Genomic DNA, 22,492 nt, shown 5'->3' with positions numbered 1-22,492 from the left:
AAATATACAAATGGGATGTAATTAAAATTAAAAGCTTCTGCTCAACAAAAGAAACTATAGGCAAGGTGAAAAGACAGCCTTCAGAATGGGAGAAAATAATAGCAAATGAAGCAACTGACAAACAACTAACCTCAAAAATATACAAGCAACTCCTGCACCTTAATTCCAGAAAAATAAATGACCCAATTAAAAAATAGCCCAAAGAACTAGACATGTCTCCAAAGAAGACATACAGATGGCTAACAAACACATGAAAAGATGCTCAACATCACTCATTATCAGAGAAATGCAAATCAAAACCACAACGAGGTACCATTTCATGCCAGTCAGAATGGCTGTGATCCAAAAGTCTACAAGCAATAAATGCTGGAGAGGATATGGAGAAAAGGGAACCCTCTTACACTGTTGGTGGGAATGCAAACTAGTACAGCCACTATGGAGAACAGTGTGGAGATTCCTTGAAAAACTGGAAATAGAACTGCCATATGACCCAGCAATCCCACTGCTGGGCATACACACCGAGGAAACCAGAATTGAAAGAGACACGTGTACCCCAATGTTCATCGCAGCACTGTTTATAATAGCCAGGACATGGAAGCAACCTAGATGTCCATCAGCAGATGAATGGATAAGAAAGCTGTAGTACATATACACAATGGAGTATTACTCAGCCATTAAAAAGAATACATTTGAATCAGTTCTAATGAGGTGGATAAAACTGGAGCCTATTATACAGAGTGAAGTAAGCCAGAAAGAAAAACACCAATACAGTATACTAACACATATATATGGAATTTAGAAAGATGGTAACAACAACCCTGTATGAGAGAAAGCAAAAGAGACACAGATGTATAGAACAGTCTTTTGGACTCTGTGGGAGAGGGCGAGGGTGGGGTGATTTGGGAGAATGGCATCAAAACATGTATAATATCATATAAGAAATGAATCACCAGTCCAGGTTTGATGCAGGATACAGGAACCTTGGGCCTGGTGCACTGGGATGACCCAGAGGGATGGTATGTGGAGGGAGATGGGAAGGGGGTTCAGGATGGAGAACATGTTACACCTGTGGCAGATGCATGTTGATGTATGGCAAAACCAATACAATATTGTAAAGTAAAAAAAAAAAAATTTTTAATGTAATATTTAGGCACCACAAAAAAAAAATCTAAAAGGCAAAAAAAAAATGTAAGCATTGATATGAAATGTAATTCTTGTACATTTCTGGTGGGAATGCAAATTAGTACAGTAATCTTAGAAAACTTTTTGAATGTACCTACTAACATACACACTGTGATCCAGCAACTTCACTCTAGAATACACCCAGTGTAAATCACCAAATGGCATATACCTAAGTAAAAAGTGGTATTTATAATGACAAAGGTCAATTTATCAAGAAAACAAAATATCCCTAAATGGGCACATTAAAAAATGATACATCTTCAAAATACAAGAATCAAAAATTGACAGACCTTAATGAAATAGAGGGGCCAAACATAGTTTGTTTTGATTTTGGTTTTGGTTTTTGGTTATTTTCACTGATCCAAAATATTTTTTTAATTGAAATATAGTTGATTTACGAAATTATATTAGTTTGAGGTGTACAACATAGTGATTCAAGAATTTTTATAGATTATACTCAACTTAAAGTTATTATAAAATATTGGCTATAGTCTCTGTGCAGTGCATTATATCCCTGTAGCTCATTTATTTTATACAAAGGAGTCTGTACCTCTTAATCCTCACATCCCATTCACTCCCTTCCCCACTTTCTTCTCCCCACTTTATAGTTTGCTTGCTATATCTGTGAGTTTGTTTCTTTATACTCGTTTGTTTTATTTCTTAGACTTCAAATATAAGTGATAACATACAGTATTTGTCTTTTTTCTATCTGACTTATTTCAGCAAGCATAATATCATTTGCAACAACGGATATGGATCTGGAAGGTATTATGCCAAATATGTTTTCTAATAGCTGCAACTATAATGAATAAAATTATAATCAATAGTAAAATAGAAAAAAAACAGATAAACATATTCATTCAATGCATGATATACAGCAACAAGAGAAAAAAATAACTGTTACTATTCACAATATGTATGGATCTCCTAATGTTAAAAGAACTTAAACATAAAAAGAATACATGATGATTAGCTCCATTTATGTAAGTTCAAAAACAGACAAAACTATTGTGTTAGAAGTAGTGATTGTCAGGGGCTACTGACAGTTGTCACAGTCTGGCAGCTTTAGTATTTCTGTATTTTACTTTTTGATCTGGATCTAGGTATTAATTATACTGGTCTGTTCACTTGAATATTGAGTTGTACATAAATATATTATTTATTATGTATATAATATGTTTATTTATAAATATATATATTTGTACACATTATATTATATATAAAAGTTCAGTTAAGGTATAGATGAACCTTCCTATTCATTAGCTCTTCAACCTTCTGTTTCAAGTGATGCTGCACTTGCTTAGCCAGAAGGCAGAGTCACACTGGGTTGCAGCCTCCTGCACAGGCTTAGGGGCCCAGGTCGCCCACGTTGAAGAGCACACAGCATCCGGAGTCTGGACCCAGGGCTCTCCCAGCCGCCTGCCTCCTGCAGTGTGCGTGGCCGTGGCCGTGAGGCGCCTCCTCGCGCTCCCCAACCGTCCTGTAGTCAAGCCAACGGCCGTCATTCGGCCAGCATCCAGGACATCAAGCCATGTTGTGCCTTCTGTTTCTGCTCCTGGGGCTCACCGGGCTTCAGACAGACGACAGTAAGTACAAAATCCCTCTTCTGACCTGTTGGGAATGTCAGGGCTCCTTTCTGTTTCTAAGACGCCGGCTATCTCTGTGAAAACGCTTTCTTGACGGGAGCTCCAACTATGTAAGTCCGAAAACAGTCTCGCATTGCCTCCTTCCCCAGTCAAAATCCACTTTGGTTGTGAGGGTCTTGACCACTCTTCTTGAGACCGTAGTAAATATGTGCGATGCCGATGCCGGTGCTGGAGTACATGCCTTAAGATGATTGTTTCATAGACTGCCCTGAGTTTTTGATCTCTCGGCTCTGTATTTGCAAAGTCCAAAGGATCTGACTTTCTTTGTTCTAATAATACTTGGACCTATTGCCTCAGGGTTACCGGGAACCTGCCCACAGGACAATATTCCTAAAGCAGCATACTTATTTCTCTTGAAAAGATTTGTAATTCTAGAAAAAAGTGGATATTGAGGGTATTTGAAAAGAGAGCAGAAATGAGGGGTAGCGTGTAGAATATTATGGGTTTAGATGAGGAAATAACGAGGGAAGGTGTGAGGTGATGGATGTCGCCCCAGTAAAACATTTTGCACCTTACAGATTCTGAAAGACTACGTGTGCAGTTTACAGTTCCGGAGAAAATACGGTCAACATCAAGTGGAGGAGTAGAAACACATGTAATTAAAGCACTAACGTTTCCCACGAACTAAAAAATGCATGTGAATATTTTGTTCCTAATGAGTAAACCTGGTGTTTTTCATCCTTGCTCACTTCCTGAATTTTATATTTATCCCTAATTTTTCTTAAGTGAAAAGGCCCTTTTGAAAATGAACCAAGATTAACAGTGTTTCATAAAAATATGATGAAGTGATGCTTATATTAAAGTCCCAAGGCCCATCTTCTAAATGTTTCCCTCTTGAGTGTCTGAATAATCTCTGACTTGATCCATTTAGAGTCTCTTGACCCTCACTCACCATGCAAGATTTGGAGGATTTTTAGTTGTCGTTTAGCAAACCTATGGCATCCTTATATGGAATCATAAGCATTTGATTTAATGAAATGTTACATGAATAATTTTTACATCTTGATTGCAAACATGTTGATCATAAAGAATTTTTTTCATGCCATCTTAGTTTGTCTTGGTTCAAGTATTAGTTTTCTCTTTTTTATTCTTTGAATCAGTTGAAAGATTCTTAATCTTTTTTATTAATTTCCAGAATAATTTCTTAAGAAATGAAGTGTGATTTTTGAAACAGTACACCTGAATCTTCTTTTTGATTGAGTAGTAAATGTTTAGATAATTTGAATGCAAATACTTACTTAGTAACTACTTACTGCTCACCCTAACAGATATTACAAGCTTAAAATTGTCAATATATAATTTATAAGGGAATATGTATTTAATGAAAACTGTAAATTATTTAAATAAAAAACAAGACATTTAACAGCATTTAAAGAGTGTTTTATCTTTTATGAAAAAAATCTATGGGATTACTTGGTCGTATTAGAAAATATACACAGAATCTACTTAAGAGGGAAATGTCTTCAACCAGGTTTCACCAGATTCTATGACAGTAATTCCCATAAGAGAAGTATAAAAAAAATCTTTCCTCAACTGTCAAATTCATGAGGAAAAATTTTTGACTATTTTGTTAATATCTCTAATTCCAATGCCTAGAACAGTAATGAATATATAATAAAGGATTAATAGTATTTTTGAACTGATGAGGTTATCATACCTACTGATTTTACAAATGCTACAAACACAATATGCAACGTGTTATAATTATTATAATTAAGAAATTATCATAAAAGAATATTCAACTTAAAAAGACTAAAAGATTTTAAAAATAACTGAGTGGAATATCTATGTGAAAGATAAGTGTGTAAAATCAAGAATTAACAGTAGACCAGAGACAGCTGAAGAAATAAACAGATACAATATATAAATGGCTAAACAAAAAAGGGAGAATTAGAGGCTTATAGATACAGAATAATTAGAATTCCTAGAAAAGAGAGAGAAAAAGTCTGGAGAATAGGATACATTAAACATAGATGAACTGAGATCAGGTATCACAACACAGAATAAATGAAGTTTATTAGAAATTAGATTACATTAACACTTTCAAATTACAAGAGAAGAAAATATTTTAAATAATGTACTTCAGCAGGTAGACACTGAAACTGAGACGAAGAACAACATAAAAGCAGGGACTGGTGAAAAGTATGAATATGTATAACTCAAAATAAATTGAATATGCAATTGTAACAAATGAAAGAATACAAAGCATACATATGTCTTGATACAATGGAGAATTAAATTTTAAATAAAACTTTAAACTTAAATTTATCAGAAATCACATATATTTCAAATTGGATTTTAAAATATATACCTACAAGAGGAACACCTAAATCACAAGGGAGCAGAAATGTCTAGCACAAAAATAAGAAAAATTGTACAAAGCAAAAGGTAAAGTTATCATTTACTATACAACCATTACTTATCAGGCAAAATTTATCAATATTAACAAAATCAGTGAATATTGCATACAAACTTGAAACAAATTTTATAAAATCTATAAATACTAAATATGTGCAGTTAATTCTTTGCTATACTACACAAATTTTCAATTGAGTAGTTATATTCTTTTAAGTGCAAATTTTGCAATGACTTCATTATTAAACAAACACACTTGTGGATTAAAATAATCAATGTTTTAGGTTCTATCTTATTGGCTAAACATTAAAAAAACTGTACAAATGAAGCAAATATTTTAATATTGGATTCCATTAGAATAAGTCAGTATTAAATTATATATTTTCCTCTTTTTATTTTATTAGTGTGCTTTAGGATGTGATTATTGGTAACATAAAAGGTAGTTTTCCTTTGTAACATTTTTCTCACTTTTCTTTTGCCTTTTTAATCCACTCTTCTGCCAGGTATCCTACATCATTTTAATTGAAGGGAAAACGTACACTGTGAACCTAATGCAAAAGTAGGTGACCTACATTATTTTATCACCTTTTCTCTGTTCTATTTATAATTACTGTTTATATTTATTCAGAAAGTAATTATTTTGCATTCTTTAATATTTTCAGTTGTTGGCTATTTGTCTCTTATTTTATGCTTCAGGAAAATCTTTTAAGCATATATACTAATTATCTTGAAATTTTCATTAATACATAAATATGACTTGTTTTCAAGTTCTCATATTCAACTATATTTGAAAGAACATAGTGGATTTTTGAGTGGAAAGAACAGTGATTTTTAAATTAGTTTCTACATCAGAATGTATTAAGGACTTGGAATATAACTGTAATTACCCAAACTCAATCCCATACAAGCTGAGGAAATTAGTTTAAAAAAAAGCATACCACATTTGGGAATAAAGAAAAATCAAAACTGTAGCTGTATTTTTTTCTATGGGTCCTTAAAAGTTTTAGTCAGTCTCTTTATATTATCTTCATCAAGAATATTCTAGCTTTTCTTACCACTGTCATTTGCATATATTTTACAAAAAACTTTTCCACAAAGAAATGTCCATAGATATTGATTGTGACTTCATTGAATCTACATAATACTTTTGGAGGAATTTTTCCTGTCATTCCCTTTCAATTTTTTATTCATCAGGAATTTTTTTAATTGATTCTGAAACTCTTTTAATGCAATCCAAATTATTATTTTATTTGTAGGTATTATTATTTTCATATTTTAAAAGAAATCTTTTTTCTTTTAAGTCAAATTACCATCTCTATAATAAAGTTAATATTCTTCCTGAAAAAAAAAATAAAAGAAATCTTTGTCTCCATACAGTCATGAATTCAAGCTGCACCTTTGTCTAATAGTTTTTATTGTTTTCACTTTCATACTCAACTCTAGGATTCATCCAGAATTGATGTTTGTGTGTTTCATGAGCATGGGAATCCAGATTTGAATATTTTTTTGTATTAGCCTCCAATGAATCCAGCACATGCTACTGAAAAAATAATTTTCCCATTTCACTGTAATGAAATGTTTGTCATAATTGAAAAGAGTGTTTATGATGGGGATCTCTTTCTGGACTATTTTCTCTAATTTTAGGTTTACTCCCGAGCCCTATTTATCTGTACAGACATCACACAGTATTAAGTACTGTACTAAGTCTAGCTGTGTTCAACAGTTTTAAGATGCTCTTGTTTTTCTTGATCCTTTAATTTCCCATATTATGTCTGAAGTCATTTTTGTCTTTTGTACATTTTATTTTTATATTCCTTTTTCCTTCATTGTCTCCACTTTAATGAATCTATGTTTTATATGATACCATTTTCTCTAAATTAAATAATTCTTTGTTATATATCTTTTTACTATTCTTTAGTAGTTTCTCTAGACTATCATATTAGTTCCTAAATTATTGAATCTAATATAAATTATTACTTTTACAAGTTACTCTACATTGTTGAAGGCTTCCTTGGTGTCTCAGATGGTAAAGAATCTGCCTGCAATGCAGGAGATACTGGTTCAATCTCTGGATTGCAAAGACTCCCTGGAAAAAAAGTGGCTACCCACTCCAGTGTTCTTGCCTGGAGAATTCCATGGACAGAGGAGCCTAAGTGGGCTGCAGTTCATGGAGTCAAAGAGTCAGACACAACACACATACGCTGTTAGATCATTAAGCCTTTTTCATTTCATTTGTCTTCTGCTTTTTCATTATTTTTCTCATATGCTTTTAAGCTCCAATGTACTATTAGGATTATTTTTGTACAGTATATGTCCCTTTATAATTAAGCATGAATTTACTCATTCTGGTGCTCTTCATTTTTCCTTCATTTGTTTCTATCTGCAGTTAGTTTCTGTATGTCTTGGGAATTCTCTTCACTTCTATTGTAGGTCTGCTTGTTTTTGCTTAGCGTGCATTCAGGGTTAAACATTAGCCTTATTCTTTTTCTTACTTTAAATATTTCAATTTATTGTATATCAAATTTACTTAAGTTGAAAATATACAAAAATGATTATATATATATATTTTTTAAGTAAAGGATTTAGAAAGAAGTTCACAAAAAAAGTTCACAGTAAAATTCCTGAGCAGTGGGATTGCAAGTGATTTTTTTTCTATGTACATTTATGCATTTTTCTAAATTTTCTAGAACATACAGTTTCCTATGTCACTTGTAACAAATCACCACAAATGCAGTGGATTACAACAGAAATTTATTGCCTTACATTTTTGGAGGCCAAAATTCTGCAATTAGTATCACTGAGACAAAATTAAGATGTCAGCAGGACTAGGCTCCCTGGGAGTAGGCATAGCGTGTCTTCCACCGCTCCCTGCTTCTGATGGTTGCCAGCTTTCCTTGGCCTGTAACCTTATCATTTGAATCTTCAGGACCAGCATCTTTCAAATCTCTCTCTGCTCCATCTTCACCTCACCTTTCCCTTTGTGGGCAGTTAAACCTCTTAAAAAAAAAAATTAGATGAATTGAGAGAGTAGCAGTGAAACATATGCACTGCCATGTGTGAAACAGACAGCTAGTGGGACGCTACTGTGTAGCACAGAGGGCTCAGCCTGGTGCTCTGTGATGACCTAGAAGATGGGGTGGGAGGGGCTGAAGAGGGACTTGCAGGAGGGAGAGGGATATATGTGTCCTTATGGCTGATTTGCACTGTACATCAGAAGCCAACACAACATTGTAAAGTAATTATCCTCCAATTAAAAATAAATCTTAAAAAATCAAAAACACGAAAGAAGATAATTTTATGTGAGTATGGTTGGTTTACAATATTGTGTTAGTTTCTACTTTACAACAAAGTGAATCAGCCATACATATACATATACATATATCCCCTCTTTTTCAGATTTCCTTCCCATTTAGGCCACCACAGACCACTGAGTAGTTAGTTCCCTGTGCTATACAGAAGGTTCTCGTTAGTTATCTATTTTATACATAGCGTCAACAGTGTATATACATCAATCCCAGTCTCCTAATTCATTCCACCCCTCTCTTTTACCTCTTGGTGTTCATATGCACATTTTTCTTTTTTTTTCAACTGTGTCTAACCTTATTCTTAAAAACATTTTTGCTGGAATAACTTCTGGGATGACCTTTTTAAAGTGACTTTTGTCCTTTAAAAGTATTTATCTCATTGTCTTCTGGTTTTCTTTCCTCATTTGTATTGACAACTTAAGCTCTCAGTCTTAGTGCTCTTCCTTGAAGGGTACATCTTTTTCTTCTAAATACTTAGAAGGTTTTACTTTGGTTTTCATCAGCCTTTAAAACTAGTAATGTAGGTGTAATTTTTCTTTGCTTTTATCATGTTTGAATAAAATAGGATTTATTGAGTCTATACCACCAATTTTGAAAAAAAAAATGGTCTTATTTTGAGAGATTTAAGTTTAGCTCCTTGGCTACTCTGTGCAACTTCAAAATTTGGCAAATGATTTTACAGGGAAAGAAGCTATGTATTTGATACAACTTAAATATTCATATGATTATTCAAGAACTGCACAGCCACCAAAAGTTCTGCTGGTTTCTAGACTCCTCAGTAATAGCTTCCTCCCTTGGCCAAGCATAGATATATGACTTCTTTCTTTGCCAAAAAAAAAAAAAAAACAGTACCTGCATATCACTAGTTAAGTCTCTTCATAGGGCTTTCAACACAGAATCTGTGCATCCCCTGGAGCTCCACTCCATTGTGTGTTACTTTTTCTTTTTGCTACAGGAATGAGAAAAATTTTGTTCTGCTTGTCAGTGGTTTGGCTCTTTGAACTTTTGCTTTAACAGATCCAGACTGCCATGAGTCCCCAGTCTTTATACTATACATATTGGGAAAATGAAAATGAAATGCCGACACCTACCTTTTCTTTTTATAGAGACTTTTAAACATCCTCTTCCCACGTTTACAAATAATGTATTTTTTAATTACTTTACCATATTGTATTGGTTTTGTCATACATCAGCATGAATCCGCCACAGGTGTACACGTGTTCCGAATCCTGAACTCCCCTCCCACCTCCTTCCCCATACCATCCCTCTGGGTCATCCCAGTGCACCAGCCCCTTTAAAGTGAGATCCCTACCTTGTCTGTTGACTTTATGTCACGTCAGTTCAATATTTGTTGACTGTTATTTTCCAGATATTTTTAAAGAGCTTGAATTACAGGAGTAAACAAAATGCATATGAATTTTATATTATCAGATGAGACTAAAAATAATGTGATTTAAAAAGGGGATTAGAAAGAATACTAGAAGGTGACACATGCTTAAGCAAAATTATAGAGCAAAGTAAGAAGTGTCATTTGAAAACCATATGCTTCGATAATTGGGAAAGTTGCCAAGTTTTATAAACTTGTTGAGAGAAACCTCAGGGAGATGAGGGTATATAAGCAAAGACTTGAAGTAGGTGAGACAACCAGCTATGTTGAAAAACATCCCAGGAAGAGGCAACAGCTAGTGCAAATACCCTGAGATGGAAGTTTGCCCGTTGTGTTTAAAAACAGCAGGGAGGACAGTGTGACGGTCAGGTGAATGAGGAGAGGTCTGAAGACTAGAAATTTTGAGCCAGATTAGAACTGTGTGTGTGTGTGTGTGTGTGTGTGTATGTGTTAGTCACTCAGTCATGTCCGACTCCCTGTGACCCCATGGACTGCAGCCCGCCAGGCTCCTCTGTCCATGGAATTCTCCAGGCAAGAATACTGGAGCGGGTTGCCATTTCCTTCTCCAATGTGAATTTTATTTTATTTTTTTGTTGTTGTTGTTATTCAGAATTCTGACCTTATTTTTATTTATTTATTTTTTACTTTACAATATTGGTTTTGCCATACATCAAACTTTTAGTAGTAGGAGTATAGTCACTAAGTTGTGTCTGACTCCCGTGACCCCACAGACTGTAGCCTGCCAGGCTCCTCTGTCCATGGGATCCTCCAGGCAAGAACACTGGAGTGGCTTGCCATTTCCTTCTCCAAAATTAGAACTAAATTCTTGTATTCAGAGAATCTCTCTGTCTCCTTTCTCTCCCTTTCTCTCTCTCTTCCTATCTATAATAAATATAATAAAAGAAATATCTTTTCAAAATAAAATCTAGGAAACACATTTTCCCTTAGATATTTATTTAATTTTCCATGAAAATCTTATTTTACAGAGCTTTCTTACCTCATAATTTTAGAGTTTATGGTTACAGTGGCACAGGAAGTATGAAACCTCTTGAACATGAGTTCCAGGTACGTTTTATTGTCTGTTTTACCTTTATTATATGAGCTTCTGTGATCATCTTACTTAGGGTCCACATGGTGCTAGAATGGAAAGGGCTGGAGTTTTGTTTTGGCATAAATATAACCATTTCTTTTTGATGATGTGTTTTCAGTTAGCTGTGTGACACAGATGGTTAAACAAACCGCTTATGACCGTGATGCATTTAAGCTACTGTTTCATGATGGCTTCCCTGGTGGCTCAGACGGTAAAGCGTCTGCCTACAATGCAGGAGACCAGGGTTCGATTCCTGGGTCGGGAAGATCCCCTGGAGAAGGAAATGGCAATCCACTCCAGCACTCTTGCCTGGAAAATCCCATCAATGGAGGAGCCTGATAGGCCACAGTCCATGGGGTCACAAAGAGTCGGGCACGACTGAGCGACTTCACTTTCTTTTCTTTCTTTCTTTTCATGATGCTGATGGATGTGGTAAAAGGGTTGAATATGGAGTGAGATACTTACAATGAGAGAACATGACTGGAGTCAGGAAAGCTAAATCTGGAAGAAAAGGAGAATCCAAAGACTTATCTGAAGTATGTTCAGGGACCAAAGAAGTACACATGTTACATATCATGCACATTAAGGAATATACTACATGTTCATCTGTTTGGAATATCCAGAGCTTCATTTAATAAAGCCTGTGATTTGTTGTAAAAAATAATGTAGAAGGATGCATAGAACTTCAGGGATTACCCATTCCTGAAATGCTGTTTTTGCTTTTTCCATTTACCTTGCCTCACCAATACCTGAAACATACGGTGATACCTACTCTCGGAGAAATCCACACAGAAATGGTTTTAAGCCAAGCCTTCAATGGAATAAGGTGGCCCAGGAAATTGGTTTTAAGATGGCAGGAGGCATATCTCCATTCCTCATGGGGAATGGGTCTAGGACCAGTTTCTCTGAGATAGCTAAGTATGTGCATAGCATGAAACACCTGGGCAGGAACACAGCAAGCAGGAGAAGGATATGAGCGGGCCAGGCCGTGAAAGATATGCTGTGCCATGGAAATCCATGTGGACTTCATCCCTACTGACACAGGGAGCTGCTGGGGAAATATCAGCAAGAACTAGCCTAGCCATGTTCACACTCGCCAGTGGCTGTTCAGTTAGCATATAGAGGGTGAGCCAGGGAAAGAGGTGGAAGGCCTTGCTAGCCTGGGAGAGCAGAAAAGAGATGACCGCAAGTGCTGTGCACGTGTGGCAACTGGGGAACGAAGAGGCTCGTCCAGTGCAGCCTCTAATACCCGCACCGGAAGGTCTGGTTAACTAAGGTGGTAGGACTGGGTGAGCACCAGCATCCTTTTATCACTGCTTTCTCTTTGCCTGGTTTCGGTTACTTGCTGTCAGCCAGGTGGCACTAGTGGTAAAGAACCCGCCTATCAATGTCGGAGATGCTGAAGATGTGGGTTCGATCCCTTGGTCGGGAAGACCCCCTGGAGGTGGTCATGGCAACCCACTCCAGTATTCTTGCCTGAGAATCCCATGGACAGAGGAGTCTGGCAGGCTACATAGACCATGGGGTCACAAAGAGTCGAACGCGACTGAGCAACTTAGCACGCACAAATACCTGTTTGATTTTTTGTTTACAATCCTGATTTCTACATAGCAAATTATACCACTGTGTTGGAGTGAAAGCATTTTTATAGACTAAGCTCTTAACAGGGAAAATAATAAATATGCTGTGTTTTTTAACTTTTGCCCAACAGAGTAGGCAAATACATGTGAATCGTCTATGGAGTTCTCTATACAAATGTATAAACAATGCATACTGTCTAGAAGTCTTATGATATATACACTTATGCATATATACATATATAATAGACATACTGTGTGGCATTTTGTGTGTGTGCGTGTGTGTGTGAGTGTGGTAAAGGAGAGTGTGTGCATGCTCAATTATATCCAACTCTTTGTGACCCTATGGACTATAGCCCACCAGGCTCCTCTGTCCATGGGATTCTCCAGGCAAGAATGCTGGAGTGGGTTGTCATTTTATTCTCCAGGGATCAAACCCACATCTTCTATGTATCCTTCACTGGAAGACATATTCTTTACCACTGAGCTACCTGGGAAACCTCAAGAGGGAGAGAGACAGAGCCAAAAAAAAAAAAAATAGAGACGATAATATGCACGTGGCCGCAATGTCCCACACCTAATTTTTATGTGATTCTATATACCTAACACATAACTCTATTTCCTCCCTCCCCAGGAGATAGTCATGAAAGACAAAAGTATAATTAAAAAGACAAATCAAAGACTGTTTTAATAATAACCTGAATGTAGTAAGTTATTGAATGCTGGCCTCAAATGCCATGTTGGCAAAGTATGTTTGCCAAAGCTTCAACCCTATCTTCAGTGTAGGAAAACTCAGGAGGGTTTATTAAATTAGGCTAGAAGCATATAAATTTGTTTTTCATGAATTCCACAAATGATTTGCATCCCTAAAATCTTACTAACTAAAGGCTTATCTATAAGAAACCAAATCAACCTATCAGACACAGAATTTGTTCCCTGATCATTTCAGTTCAGTTACTCAGTTATGTCCAACACTTTGTGACCCCATGGACTGCAGCATTCCAGGCTTCCCTGTCCATCAGCAACTCCCAGAGCCTACTCAAACTCATGTCCATCAAGTCGGTGATGCCATCCAACCATCTCATCCTCTGACGTCCTCTTCTCCTCCTGCCTTCAATCCTTCCCAGCATCAGGGTCTTTTCCAATGAGTCAGTTCTTTGCATCAGGTAGCCAAAGTATGGGTGTTTCAACTTCAGCATCAGTCCTTCCAATGAATATTCAGGACTGATTTCCTTTAGGACGGACTGGTTTGATCTCTTTGCAGCCCAAGGAACTCTCAGAGTCTTCTCCAACACCACAATTCAAAAGCATCAATTCTTCATTGCTCAGCTTTCTTTATAGTCCAACTCTTACATCCATACATGACTACTGGAAAAACCAGGGCTTTGGCTAGACAGATCTTTGTCAGCAAAATAATGTCACTGCTTTTTAATATGCTGTCTAGGCTGGTCATCACAGGGTTGTTCCCCATGTCTGCAGCTTACTTTCTGATCTCTTCAGAACAGAGAGATACTCATAGTGGTCAAAAAGTAAAATTACAAGATGGCGTAACAATCTGAAATATGTATGCATATAAAAATAGATGTCAAACTATAGGAGGCAGAAATTGACAGAAATGAAAAAAAATTATTATTATTAAAGATTTAGACTTTTCTCTCTGTGGTGCTAGTGATAAAGAATCCACTTGCCAATGCAGGAGACCCAAGAGATGAGGGTTTGATCCCTGAGTTGGGAAGATCCCTGAAGTAGGAAATGCCAGTCTGCTTCAGTAGTCTTACCTGGAGAATCCCCTGGACAGAGGAGCCTGGCAGGCTATAGTCCATAGAGTCACAAAGAGTCAGACACAACTGAATATGCATGCCCACACACACACACACACACTCTCTCTGTCTCTTTCTCTCTCAATAATCAATAGGTGAAGTAGGAAGAAACTCAGCAAATATGTTGATGACTTGAGCAGAACTATCAATCAACTTGATCAGATCAAAATTTGTAGGAGACACACACAACATTCTTACTGTTGTTGTTTATACACATTCATTTTGAGTGCTAATAGAAGACTAAACAAGGTATGGTAAAGGAAAACAGGGCAAAAAAATGACAATGAAAAAAATATGAAAAAACTGGGAAAGGAAATTGTATAAAAATAATAAACTTTTGATTATTCTATCAAAATTTTATTCTCTGCTGACCTAAAATGATTTATTTATTGATTTCCAACTTTTCCAATCAACTTATGTATAAGATTGATATAATTTACTGATAATTTTGAAGATAGATATGTTATCAGTCTGGACAATATAAACCACATTTGCAGGAAAGTAGTCAAAACCTGGAGGAAAGGAAGATATTTTCTCTTGATTGTATAAAGTATGATTTATGCAGATGAAGCTGTATATGAATCCACAGTCAAGAAATACAAATATGATGATAAACCAATGAAGTATCTAAAAAATGTAAGAAACTGTTAGTCTATGTCTAAAGAAATCACTCAAAAATTTGCACATAGAAAGTTTAATGTAGAGAATTAAACAGGGATTAGACTAAAAAACAAGAAGTAAAGAGAACTTTAAAGGACATAGGAATATCAGATAGAAGAAGCAGTTGGCAGCCTTCAGTTCAGTTCAATTCAGTCGCTCAGTCATGTCCGACTCTTTGTGACCCCATGAATCGCAGCACGCCAGGCCTCCCTGTCTATCACCAACAGTGAACGTGAGTTCACTCAGACTCACGTCCATCAAGTCAGTGATGCCATCCAGCCATCTCATCCTCTGTCGTCCCCTTCTCCTCCTGCCCCCTATCCCTCCCAGCATCAGAGTCTTTTCCAATGAGTCAACTCTTCACATGAGGTGGCCAAAGTACTGGAGTTTCAGCTTTAGCATCATTCCTTCCAAAGAAATCCCAGGGCTGATCTCCTTCAGAATGGACTGGTTGGATCTCCTTGTGGGCCAAGGGACTCTCAAGAGTCTTCTCCAACACCACAGTTCAAAAGCATCAATTCTTCGGCGCTCAGCTTTCTTCACAGTCCAACTCTCACATCCATACATGACCACAGGAAAAACCATAGCCTTGACTAGATGGACCTTTGTTGGCAAAGTAATGTCTCTGCTTTTGAATATGCTATCTAGGTTGGTCATAACTTTCCTTCCAAGGAGTAAACGTCTTTTAATTTCATGGCTTCAGTCACCATCTTCAGTGATTTTGGAGCCCAAAAAATAAAGTCTGACACTGTTTCCACTGTTTCCCCATCTATTTCCCTTGAAGTGATGGGACCAGATGCCATGATCTTCATTTTCTGAATGTTGAGCTTTAAGCCAACTTTTTCACTCTCCACTTTCACTTTCATCAAGAGGCTTTTTAGTTCCTCTTCACTTTCTGCCATAAGGGTGGTGTCATCTGCATATCTGAGGTTATTAATATTTATCCTGGCAATCTTGATTCCAGCTTGTGTTTCTTCCAGTCCAGCATTTCTCATGATGTACTCTGCATATAAGTTAAATAAACAGGGTGACAATACACAGCCTTGACGTACTCCTTTTCCTATTTGGAACCAGTCTGTTGTTCCATGTCCAGTTCTAACTGTTGCTTCCTGACCTGCATACAGATTTCTCAAGAGGCAGTTCAGGTGGTTGGCAACCTTAGGATGGGTTAAAAAAGCCTGTTTCTTTACTCCAGAGTTGGGATTGCTGAAAATGGCATGACCATGGATCTTCGAATAGCAGCAGTCACTGTGGTGCTGTTCCAAATGATGTTGCTGTGAAATTTCTCTTCAGAACCATCCAAGGGAAATCTGCCCTTTGGGTAGCCAGGAGAGCTGCTCACGAGATGTCTCACCAAAGTCACTTTACTGCGGAAGGAGAGGGGCCTCGACAGATGGAAACTACTGGCTGAAGGGTGTTAGTGACCACCAGTCACTGAAGCATCCTGGCTTTGCCACAGCTGTACTCTCTGTAGGAGCCTACCAAGCTAGCACCCTGGAACCAGACAGCAAAGGTGTCTTCCCGTGCTCACCAGCACCCCTTACTAGCAAAGCTTGCTCCGTAGCAAAGGAAAAAATAAAATTAAGGGGCCCATATTCATTTGTACAAAGCAGGCAAAAGGTTAATTTGAAACTGAGTTGCAATGCATTAATAATCAACAGAGCCTTACAACTTAGACTATTCAGTTTCCATATGCATTCATTTAAAAAATTTTTTTTTTTTTGGCTGTGCCGGGTCTTCGTTGCTGTGCAGGCTTTTCCCTAGTTGTGGCAAGAGAGGGCTACTCTTTGTGGTGGTGGTGCGGGCTTCCCACTACTGTAGTTTCTCTTGTTGTGGAGCACAGGCTCTAGGGCACAGGCTCAATAGTTGTGGCACACAAGCTTAGTTGTTCCATGGCCTGTGGGATCTTCCCATACCAGGGATGGAACCTGCATCTCCTGCACTGGCAGGAGATTCTTTACCACTGAGCCAGCAGGGAAGCCCCCCATATGTATGTATTTGAACTCTGAAAAAGCAACAGAATCACCTATTTCTAGTTAACAACATTCAACCAAACTTTTCACAATTAAAGCGATTTTCATTATTCCACAAATTGATGAGACACACAATCACGTGTCATTGTGTCCATTGGTAGCAATATTAAGCTGTCCACAAATTGTTACAGTCCCTCTGAATACTGTGTTAACATGAGGTTAAATTAACTTGTAAAGTTAACTTCCAACCACTTGTATGTAAGCTGATAATAGGAAAGGGGGGGAAAGAAGAAAACGGTTGGTACGTACAAATAAAGATGCATATGCATGTGACAAGCCAAAAGAACATATGCAAAGCTGCTAGTCTTCGCTTCTGTGATCAGTTATGATTGCTGTGTATGACTTCTTTTTCCCACCACCTGCTCCCCATTTCCACTGCTCTCAACAGGACCTACCTAAGCTTCTTATGGATGTTTACCTAGCAGAAAAGCACAAATCTTCATTCCCAAAGGGTCTGCATCCTTAATCATATCTTATTTTGGTTACTGTTATATTCAAGTAAATTGAAGACATAGCACTTCTTTAAGCAACAGTTTTCCCTACTGTGTTCAGAGTCAGTCACTCCAGCCACTGGGTTAGCCTGCTCATTTGTACAGTGCCATTTGTACAGTAGCTCAAAATATCCAGGTGGAAGTTTCATCTTCCAAAGTAGTAGAATCATTATTGTGTCCCCGGGTGAATAAATTCCCCACTGGTGGCTGGGAGCTAAAACTTACTATGGTAGAAAGCAAAAAAGCTACAAAATAGTTATTAGGTATAATGTTGGGAAGGTGAGACTCCCATTTCAACACCTTATATCTGGACAAATGTATTGAAGCTCTCAGTGAAACTTGCCATATACTGGTCTCTGATGCAAACAGAACCCCAGCCTTTCAGAGTAATGTCTCCCAACTACCATGATAAAAGTGTGCAGTAAGCTAGTCTACCTTTAAATTAGATCAGCCACTTCCAGATGATAGAATATACGGTTAGATATGTACATAAACCAATGGTGGTGGTGGTGATTTAGTTACTAAGTCGTGTCCGACTCATGGACTGTACTGGCCAGGCTTCTCTGTCCATGAGATTCCCCAGGTAAAAGTACTGGAGTGGGTGGCCATTTCCTTCTCCAGGGGATCTTCCTGACCCAGGGATCAAACCCGGGTCTCCAGCATTGCAGGCAGATTCTTTACTGACTGAGCTATGAGGGAAGCCCACATAAACCAATGGCTACACTGAATTCACTGAAAAATAAGTTTCTATATCAGACACAACACTGTGCAGAAGCCATGGCAGTGGATAAGGCTCTCTGTGAGTTCACGAGTGCTGATGCTAGAAGAGGCACCATGGACAGAGAAGGTAGTTTGTGCTTTTCTATAGATTTATCGATTTACCAACATCATGTAATGTTGGCATATGATGATTCTTAGCACTCCCCAAATAATCCTGCTATAAGGGTGGTAGTAATACCCCACTTTTATTTCTGATTTTAGCAATTTTGTTCTTTTAGTAGTCAATGTATCTTAAGAATTGTCAATTTTAACTTTTCAAAGAACCACCTTTTGCTTTCATTGATCTATTTATTCCTATTTAATTTCACTGTACATTATTTCCTTTCTTCTGCTTAATTTAGATTTAGCTTGTTCTTCCTTTTCCTGAGTTATAGGTGGTTGGATTGGTATTACTTTATCTTTTTTAATTGTTAATATATGTGTCAATCTATATATATTTATCAAAAGCACTAACTTTCGCCACATCCTATACTTTTTAAGTATGGAGTTTTTTCATTTTTATTTTCCTCAAATATCTTCTGGTTTCATATTTGATTTCTCCTTTAATCCATGGGTTATTTAGAGATACGATGTTTGATTTCCACATGTCTGTGAGTTCATCCAAATGTTTTCTGTCAGTTATTTCTTAAAAAATGTCATTATTATCAGAAAGCATACTTTTACTAGTTCTGTACTTTTAAATTGAGGCTTTTTTAATGCATGAGCATATGATCTCTCCTGGAGAATATGTTCAGGTTAAGAAGAATGCGTATCTTGTTTTCTTTGGCAGAGCATTTTACAGATGTCTTCTAGGTTTACTTTTGTTGTTGTTAAGTTACTCAGTCATGTCTGACTCTTTGCAGCCCCATGGACTGCAGCACGCCAGGCTTCCCTGTCCTTCACCATCTCCCTGCGTTTTCTCACATTCATGTCCACTGCACGGATGATGCCATCCAGACATCTCACCCTCTGTCATCCCCTCCTCCTCCTGCCTTCAATCTTTCCTAGAATCAGGTCTTTTCCAATGAGTCAGTTCTTTCATCAGGTGGCCAAAGTACTGGAGCTTTAGCTTCAGCATCAGTCCTTCCAATGAACACCCAGGACTGATTGCCTTTAGGATGGACTGGTTGGATCTCCTTGCTGTCCTAGGGACTCTCAAGAGTCTTATCCAACATCACAGTTGAAAAGCATCAATTCTTTGGCACTCAGCTTTCTTTATGGTCCAACACTCACATCCATTCATGACTACTGTAAAAACCATAGCTTTGACTATACAGACCTTTGTTAACAAAGTGATATTTCTGCTTTTTAATTCACTGTCTAGGTTTGTCCTAGGTTTTCTTCCAAGGAGCAAGTGTCTTTGAATTTCATGGCTGCAGTCACCATCTGCAGTGATTCTGGAGCCCAAGAAAATAAAGTTTTTCACTGTTTCCCCATATATTTGCCATGAAGTGGTGGGACCCAATGGCGTGATCTTCCTTTTGTGAATGTTGTTTTAAGCCAGCTTTTTCACTCTCCCCTTTCATCTTTATCAAGAGGCTCTTTAGTTCTTATTCACTTTATGCCATAAAGGTTATGTCATCTGCGTATCTGAGGTTATTGATATTTCTCCCAGCAAGCTTGATTCCAGCATGAGCTTCATCCATTTCACATGAAGTACTCTGCATAAAAGTACTCCACATAAAAGCAGAGAGATAATATACAGCCTTGACGTACTCCTTCCCCAATTTGGAACCTTCATTGTTCCATGTCCAGTTCAAACTGCCGCTTCTTCACCTGCATACAGGTTTCTCAGGAGGCGTGTAAGGTGGTCTGGCATTCCCATTTCTTTAAGAATTTTCCATAGTTTGTTGGATCCAAAGTCAAAGCCTTTATTGTAGTCAATGAAGAAGAAGTAGATGTTTTTCTGGAATGTTCTTGCTTTTTATATGATCCAACAGATGTTGGCATAAATTAACTGGGTTTCCTTAATTTATTTTTTAAAATCTTGTATTTCCTTGCTAATCTTCTACCTAGCTGTTCCATGGATCACTAAAAGTGGAATAGAAAGAAAAAGGAAGTCTTATCAACCAATTTTTAATGTACTATGGTGCTGTTACCTGTGTTGACAAGTGTTATATCTTCCTGATGTGTTGAACTTTGTATTATTATAAAATATTGCTCATTATCTACTAACATGTTTTTTGTTTTTAAAGTCTGTTTGTCTGATATACACTATAATGTTAGGTCGCTAGTTGCGTCCAACTCTTTGTGATCCCATGGACCAGTTTCCTCTGTCCATGGATTTCCCAGGCAAGAATACTGGAGTGGGTTGCCATTTCCCCCTCTAGGGGATCTTCGACCCCAGGAGACCCAGGAATTGAACCCATGTCTCCTGTATTGGCAGGCAGATTCTTTACCATCTGAGTCACCACCAGAGTAACTTGGTATAAATGTGGTCAATCCCATTTGCTCAAGATTGCTATTTGCATGATATTCTTTTTTATTCCTTTAATCAGTCTATGTCTTTGAAATTAAAGCCAGTTATCTAGTAACAGTTTACAGTTGTGTCTTTTTTTTAACTTAATCTGACAACCTTTGCATTTATTTATTGGATTTATTTATTGGAGTTTATCATCTGAGCCACCAGGGAAGTCTCATGAACTCCTTATTGCCAAATTCAGACTTAAATTGAAGAAAGTAGGGAAAACCACTAGACGATTCAGATATGACCTAAATCAAATCCCTTTTGATTATACAATAGAAGTGAGAAATAGATTTCAGGGACTACATCTGATAGACAGGGTGCCTGATGAACTATGGACTGAGGTTCGTGACATTGTACAGGAGACAGGGATCAAGATCATCCCCATGCAAAAGAAATGCAAAAAAGCAAAATGGCTGTCTGAGGAGGCCTTACAAATAGCTGTGAAAAGAAGAGAAGCAAAAAGAAATGGAGAAAAGGAAAAATATAAGCATCTGAATGTAGAGTTCCAAAGAATAGCAAGGAGAGATAAGAAAGCCTTCCTCAGCGATCAATGCAAAGAGATAGAGGAAAACAACAGAATAGGAAAGACTAGAGATCTCTTCAAGAAAATTAGAGATACCAAGGGAATATTTCATGTAAAGATGGGCTTGATAAAGAACAGAAATGGTATGGACCTAACAGAAGCAGAAGATATTAAGAAGAGATGGCAAGAATACACAGAAGAACTGTACAAAAAAGATCTTCACGACCAAGAAATCACAATGGTATGATCATTCACCTAGAGCCAGACATCCTGGAATGAGAAGTCATGTGGGCCTTAGAAACCATCACTACAAACAAAGCTAGTGCAGGTGATGGAATTCCAGTTGAGCTATTTCAAATCCTCAAAGAAGATGCTGTGAAAATGTTGTACTCAATGCCAGCAAATTTGGAAAACTCAGCAGTGGCCACAGGACTGGAAAAGGTCAGTTTTCATTCCAATCTCAAAGAAAGGCAATGCCAAAGAATGCTCAAACTACCGCACAATTGCACTCATCTCACACGCTAGTAAAGTAATGCTCAAAATTCTCCAAGCTGGGCTTCAGCAATACGTGAACTGTGAACTTCCAAATGTTCAAGCTGGTTTTAGAAAAGGCAGAGGAACAAGAGATCAAATTGCCAACATCTGCTGGATCATGGAAAAAGGAAGAGACTTCCAGAAAAACATGTATTTCTGCTTTATTGACTATGCCAAAGCCTTTGACTGTGTGGATCACAACAAACTGTGGAAAATTCTGAAAGAGATGGGAATACCAGACCACCTGATCTGCCTCTTGAGAAACCTGTATGCAGATCAGGAAGCAACAGTTAAAACTGGACATGGAACAGCAGACTGGTTCCAAATAGGAAAAGGAGAACGTCAAGGCTGTATATTGTCACCCTGCTTATTTAACTTCTATGCAAAGTACATCATGAGAAATGCTGGACTGGAAGAAACACAAGCTGGAATCAAGATTGCCAGGAGAAATATCAATAACCTCAGATATGCAGATGATACCACCCTTATGGCAGAAAGTGAAGAAGAGATAAAGGGCCTCTTGAAGAAAGTGAAAGAGGAGAGTGAAAAAGTTGGCTTAAAGATCAACATTCAGAAAACGAAGATCATGGCATCTGGTCCCATCACGTCATGGGAAATAGATGGGGAAACAGTGGAAACAGTGTCAGACTTTATTTTTTTGGG

General features: G+C 37.4%; 1 protein-coding gene across 1 annotated transcript in view; it reads left to right on the top strand.

Moving 5' to 3' along the window:
- The first annotated feature begins 887 nt into the window (after positions 1 to 887).
- ADAM2 (ADAM metallopeptidase domain 2) overlaps positions 888 to 22,492 on the top strand; it is a 101,279-nt gene continuing 79,674 nt past the window's right edge. Inside the window, exons 1-4 of the mRNA XM_086380424.1 lie at positions 888 to 2,768; positions 3,347 to 3,423; positions 5,687 to 5,742; positions 10,862 to 10,940. Coding sequence (XP_086236550.1) covers positions 2,714 to 2,768; positions 3,347 to 3,423; positions 5,687 to 5,742; positions 10,862 to 10,940 — 267 coding nt within the window. The 5' untranslated portion in view covers positions 888 to 2,713. The remainder of the gene's footprint in view (positions 2,769 to 3,346; positions 3,424 to 5,686; positions 5,743 to 10,861; positions 10,941 to 22,492) is intronic.

This window comes from Bos grunniens, chromosome 27 (assembly GCF_055505025.1).
Source record: "Bos grunniens cultivar Pamir isolate PY7600 chromosome 27, Bosgru_T2T1.0, whole genome shotgun sequence".
Lineage (NCBI taxonomy): Eukaryota > Metazoa > Chordata > Mammalia > Artiodactyla > Bovidae > Bos > Bos grunniens.
This window is presented reverse-complemented; position numbering and strand designations above follow the sequence as displayed.